The sequence below is a fragment of the Lipotes vexillifer genome, unplaced genomic scaffold, assembly GCF_000442215.2.
Source record: "Lipotes vexillifer unplaced genomic scaffold, Lipotes_vexillifer_v1.1 scaffold1798, whole genome shotgun sequence".
Lineage (NCBI taxonomy): Eukaryota > Metazoa > Chordata > Mammalia > Artiodactyla > Lipotidae > Lipotes > Lipotes vexillifer.
Genome location: NW_006789032.1, coordinates 1094847 through 1100428, shown reverse-complemented (window position 1 = coordinate 1100428; position 5582 = coordinate 1094847). Strand labels below are relative to the sequence as shown.

Below are 5582 nucleotides of genomic sequence, written 5' to 3'. Positions count from 1 at the left end.
AGGGGGAGGGGGGAAAGGGGGAAGCGGGTAGGCCGCAGCCTGGATCCTGGGCGGAGGGATGTGGGCAGAGCTCACGCAGGGCTCACCCCTCCCCTGCAGGGCAGAGCTGGAGAGCTGGGCGAGGCTGGCCCCTCAGGAGAGCCCGGTGTCCCCGTGAGTATCTGCAGCCCTCACCCCCAGCCCAAGTGTGCGCGGACCCCGCTGACACCCTCTGTCCCCCTCCCCGAGTGTAGGGAGACGCTGGTGTGTCCGGGGAGCGTGGCGAGGCTGGCCACAGGGGCTCAGCGGTGAGTCGGGGGAATGAAGCCTGGGGTGGGGGTGGGCCTGGAGCCACAGCCAAGTGGCCCCTTTTCTGTGTGGGCTGCGGTGGCGCTCTGGATGCACGAATGGGCTGAGCCTGTGAAAGCTGGGACACGGTGGTGGCCAGGCTCGAGCTGTCCTGTCCTTGAGACCTCTGTGCTGAGGAAGCAAAGTCCCAGCACCCAGCCGGCCGAGGGAGCACCCACCTGGGGAAGCACCCCGCCTCTCAGCCCCACCATAGACCAAGATAAGGAAGACATCGGCATCGGTGCCCGCGCCAAGTCCGACTGACACACGGGGCCCGAGGGCATGCCTGACCTCTGCGACCCCCAGCTGCCCCCCAGGATCCCTCCCACCTCTTTCCCCAGTAACTGGGCCAGATGGCTGGGGACCAGCTCCTGTGTCTGCCCAGCCCCCACAGGGGAGGCGGAGCTGGACTCACACTCTCTGTCTGTCTTTCAGGGGGCTCTGGGCCCGCAAGGCCCCCCCGGAGCTCCTGGTGTCCGTGGTTTCCAGGTGGGTGAGGTCTGCGCCCAGGGAGCCCAGGTGGGCCAGCCGGGCTGGGGAGGGGCCTCCACTGGGCTCCCTGTGGGTGCTGACGCGCTGCGTCCTTGTCTGTAGGGCCGGAAGGGCAGCATGGGAGACCCCGGCCTGCCCGGCCCCCAAGGCCTCCGAGGCGGCATGGGCGACCGGGTAAGTGGCTGTCCTAGCAGGGGTGTCCTGCTCCTGCACCCCACCCACAGTCCCACGGGACACACAGCGGCGCCACGTCAGCGGCCCCCAGAGGCACCTCACACCGTGGGTGCGCAGTAGTCGGGCACTGTGGGTGTCCCTATTGTCCCATGATATTTGGGACACAGAGGGCCCCAGTCTGGGTGACCGGGGGCCCCGGGAGGAGGTTGTGGGCTGTGTCTGGGCTCCGGCCTAGCCGCACTACACCAGGTCCCAGGGGAACCTCAGGTGCCTTCCTTGGCCGCCTGCCCGCCTGCTCGCAGTGACAGGACCCAGGAGCCGCCATCTCTGGCGCCCCTTCATCCCGGGCCTGGTGGGCCACGGAAACCACGGCCTGGGGCTGGGACAGTGGGCCCTTCCTCAGCCTTCAGGCCAGAAATGCCAGGGGTCAGGGGCATGCCAAGGGCACCAGGGCCTCCAAGAGGTAGAGAGAGAGGCCCTGGACACTGCGCCCGTCCCCGTGGGGGACAGGGGCCGGTTACTGCATCCCCCCACCCCCACCCCCGGTCACCCTCGCCTGCACTTTGAGGTCACAGGGAAGTTTCACTCTCCGGACCCTTTGGGCGGGTTCTTCCTCACGCTGCTATCTGAGCAGATGGACAGTTTTTATTTTAACATTTTAGGGGTGATTCTGGCCTCTCCCAGACATGCCCCTAATCCCGCAGTCCCCTGGGAAGATGATCAATACGAGCTTTGGGCTCTGACTCGGCAGCTCGCGTCGGGAAGTTACCCTGGGATCGTGTGAGCGAAAATGCCGCACGATCCAAACTTTTTCCGGTGGTGCCGAGCCCAGAGGCCTTGCTGTCCGGCAGCAGGGCCCGTGGAACAATCGCGCAGCCCACGTGGGGTGAGGCTACGAGCCCCTAAAAAGATGAGGGCTCTACAGGGGCATCCCAGCACGCTTAGGGGCCAGGATCCCACAGCGGGTGCGGGTCGCCCAGGGATCCCTGTGGTTTCTTTAACGCTGAGCCTTTCTCTGCCCAGGGCTCGGGAGGAGCTGCAGGCCCAAAGGGCGACCAGGTGAGCGACCGGTGGTCAGGTCAGCTGTGGGCTGCCCGCTGTCTTCAGGGCTGGGGGGCATCCTTCTCATCTCTCTCATCTCCCTCCCTCTCCCGCCGCCCCGCACACCACCAGGCTGACAACTCTGGGCACCCAGCCGGACCCGGAACCAGTTGGCTCCTGGGTACAACGGGGGCCGCCTGTGGCCTGGGCGGCTCCTCTGGGACCCTCAGAGTGGGGTGTGTTCCCTGCTGGCCATCTGGGTTCCAGGAGCAGATTAGAAAAACATTTGTTCTCCAGGCAGCACCTTCTCTCTGGAGGGTTGGCTGTGCCCCAGGGGTTTTACTTGAGGGCAAAACAAATTGTTGGAGGACGTTTCCCAGAGCTTATCAGGAGCCAAGAGCTGATTGATGACACCTTACAGGAGGGACTAAGGATGGATGGATGGATGGAGGGGGGGGGGGGGGCGGGCGCAGCTCTGCTTCTGACCCCCCGGGAGCAGCAGGAGGACCTAGAAGAGGCTAAACCCACCTGAGGCTCTGCTTACTGTCTGCTTGGTGCCTCGGCCGGGGTCGGGGTCTCGGGCACCGGCTCCCACCACGGTTGGAGAACGGCAGCGTGGACAGTTCTGCAACTTTGAGCTGTGTCGTTTCAGGGCATCGCGGGCGCCGATGGCCTTCCTGGGGATAAAGGGGAACTGGTGAGTATGACTAAGTCGGCCTCACTTTTGACAACAGAACTCGCCACGTTCGGGGTAGGGGGGCTGGGGAAGGGAAGCATCTGCAGGTCCAGGCTGGGGTGGGCCGAGCTGAGGACCGAGGCGCAGCTGAGGCCCTGGCTGCTGACCGGCCCCTAAGGCAGAAGGTGGCCCCAGGCCCAGCTCTGGGGTTTTCTACGCCCTCCCGTGCTCCATCTGCGGCTCCAGCATGAATTAGCCAGAGTTGAGACTGAGCTACAGCAAACTCTGCTTCCACAGAGCTAAAACTCAGGTTGAGTTTAGAATAAAACCCTGACGGAGTTCATCCACAGAGTCACACCTCGGGGGGTGAATGAAGCGGAACAGTCAGGGGGTTTGGGGATAAAGATCTTCGTGGCTCCCAGTGGTGAGGGTCTCCAGTTCTGTGACTGAGCCCTCCTCTGAGTCTAGAGGAGACAGGAACGGCTCAGCCCCAGGGACCCTCGTCTCCAGCACAACCTCGTAGCCCAGAGCCAACTCTTCCCAGCTTGAGCTGAGATGGTCTCAGTCGTGTGTGCGAGTGTTGTTCATCTTGGTGAATTCCTAGATGACCTTGACGCACGGGACCCTGGGAACAGCCCCCCGACCTGCTCCACCCCTGCCTGCGAGGCGGGCAGTGCCCCTCACACTGTGCTCTCAGCGACTTACCACTCAGGCTGTCTGAGCTGAAAAGCCTGGCCCTCCATCTCCCTCCGGCTTCGAGGGGGGCCACCAGCTGTGGCCTGGGCAGAGGGCGGTGGCATGGATGAATGAGTGGTCCTGGGCCGTCTGCTGTCTGGTTGGGGCCCAGTCCCTGTCCCCATCCTGCCAGGCAGCCTCCTGAGGTCACAGCTGGAGAAGGGGGAGCCTTAGGCACAGAGACCCTCAGCTCTGCCAAATGTGTAACAATAAAGACGCAAGAGGGAGGAGATATGGGGACATATGTATATATATAACTGATTCACTTTGTTATAAAGCAGAAACCAACACGCCATTGTAAAGCAATTATACTCCAAAAAAGATGTTAAAAAAGATAAAAAATAAAGAATGGGAACAAAGTAAACATGGATGAGAGAAAGGACTATGCAGCTAAAACACTCTTTAGGGAAGATAAGTTTTAAAACATCAGTAGCTATAATACAATCTCAGCAATAGAAAACGAAACCTAGAATAAAAAGGAGGAACCACTGTGGCTATTGTGATGCCATCAAATAGCAGCTTCATGGAAAGACTTGCTTTGCTCTTCCGTCCCCAACTAATAACCGGCTAGACTGGTTCCTGGGGAAGTAATTCCCACCAACTAACAACACGCAAGTAATTAAAATGCACATCTTCCCTTCTGCTCTTTTGCAGGGTCCCAGTGGCCCTGTCGGACCCAAAGGAGAGGTGAGTGCCTGGCAGAGGCTGGCTCCTCGGGGCCCCCGGGCCAGCCCCGGGGCCCTGACGCCGTGCAGATCTCAGAGGCCTGCTCTGGTCAGGAAACTGCCGGCCCTTATTCTCCCAGAGGGAGAAGCCCATGCCCTGACCCACCCCTTCCTGCTGTTTCCCTCTAGTCCGGCAGTCGAGGGGAGCTGGGTCCCAAGGGCATCCAAGGCCCCAATGGCACCAGCGGCATAGATGGCGTCCCGGGCCACCCTGGCCCCATGGGCCTCCAGGGCGTGCGAGGCGTGCCTGGCATCACTGGGAAACCTGGGGTCCCGGTACGTGTCTCCTTTCTGGAGCCAGTGCTCACTGGTGTCGGGCTTTTCCTGGATTTAGATCAAGTCTCTTCTAGATGATCAAGGTTACTTTGCAGAGTGTGATAGTGGGGGTGCCTCAAGGAGATGCCAGCATGCCCCCCAATACGATGATGGATTTTGGGGTGAATTCCAGGGCAAAGAAGCCAGCGAGCAGCACATCAGAGAGCTGTGTGTGGGGATGGTCAGCGGTGAGTGCCCTCTGTCCTGTCCCTTCCCGCCCACGGCCCCGCCCCTGGAGCTGCAGCCCCTCCCACCCCCAGCCCCATCCTCGCCTTCACCCCATCCCCACGCAGCCTCCCAGCCAAGCCACGCTCTGGGCTGGCCTACCGCCCCGCGGTCCTCGGGGTCTGCACTGGAGGGGTCCCCCTCCCCGCAGGGTTCACCGTGGTGCCTGGTGCACGGGGGATGTTCTAAATGTCTGCTCAATGAAGTGGTCACAAGGGTCAAATAATCGTGCCCTTTCAGCTCTGACAGACCAAGTGGACATCTTTTGGCCTCTCCGATTCATGAGCTCTTTAAGGAGCTCTAGGGCTGTGATTCACTCTTTGGGTCACTGAGGACTGGACAGCATTTATCACGTACCCAAAGTGGTTAAAGCCCTTTTCAATCAATGAACAAACTTCCTTTGAAAGGCAGTATATTCGCGCGTTATATAACACTTCTGATGAACAGACGTCTGATCTCTGTTTTCCAAAAGAGCAAATCGCACAGCTAGCCGCGCACTTGAGGAAGCCCTTAGCACCAGGGTCCGTCGGTCGGCCGGGTCCCGCTGGCCCCCCCGGCCCACCGGGGCCCCCAGGCTCCATCGGTCACCCCGGGGCTCGAGGGCCCCCTGGATACCGCGGTCCCACCGGGGAGCTGGGAGACCCCGGACCCAGAGGTGAGTGCAGTCCACCCACCACGCGGCCACACGCCAGAGCCCCCAGCCAGTATCCCAGCCATGAAATCTGCGACTGCCACGCAGAGAAGCTCCCCTGCGGGGACAGGGCGGGGGAAGAGACCCAGAGGGGAAATGGGCCCAGAGTCCCCTGGCCTTCAGCCAGGGTCCTTCCGGCCTTGCCGATCCATGTCTGACACACACGTCTGAGCTGCCTGGG

At 61.6% G+C, this 5582-nt stretch overlaps 1 protein-coding gene across 1 annotated transcript in view; it reads left to right on the top strand.

Annotated features, from left to right (window-relative positions):
* COL9A3 (collagen type IX alpha 3 chain) overlaps window positions 1-5582 on the top strand; it is a 29562-nt gene that overhangs the window by 20536 nt on the left and 3444 nt on the right. The window contains exons 22-31 of the mRNA XM_007462279.1: window positions 100-153; window positions 234-287; window positions 763-816; window positions 922-993; window positions 2017-2052; window positions 2687-2731; window positions 4100-4132; window positions 4300-4446; window positions 4619-4673; window positions 5183-5365. Of these exons, the coding sequence (XP_007462341.1) occupies window positions 100-153; window positions 234-287; window positions 763-816; window positions 922-993; window positions 2017-2052; window positions 2687-2731; window positions 4100-4132; window positions 4300-4446; window positions 4619-4673; window positions 5183-5365 (733 nt within the window). The remainder of the gene's footprint in view (window positions 1-99; window positions 154-233; window positions 288-762; window positions 817-921; window positions 994-2016; window positions 2053-2686; window positions 2732-4099; window positions 4133-4299; window positions 4447-4618; window positions 4674-5182; window positions 5366-5582) is intronic.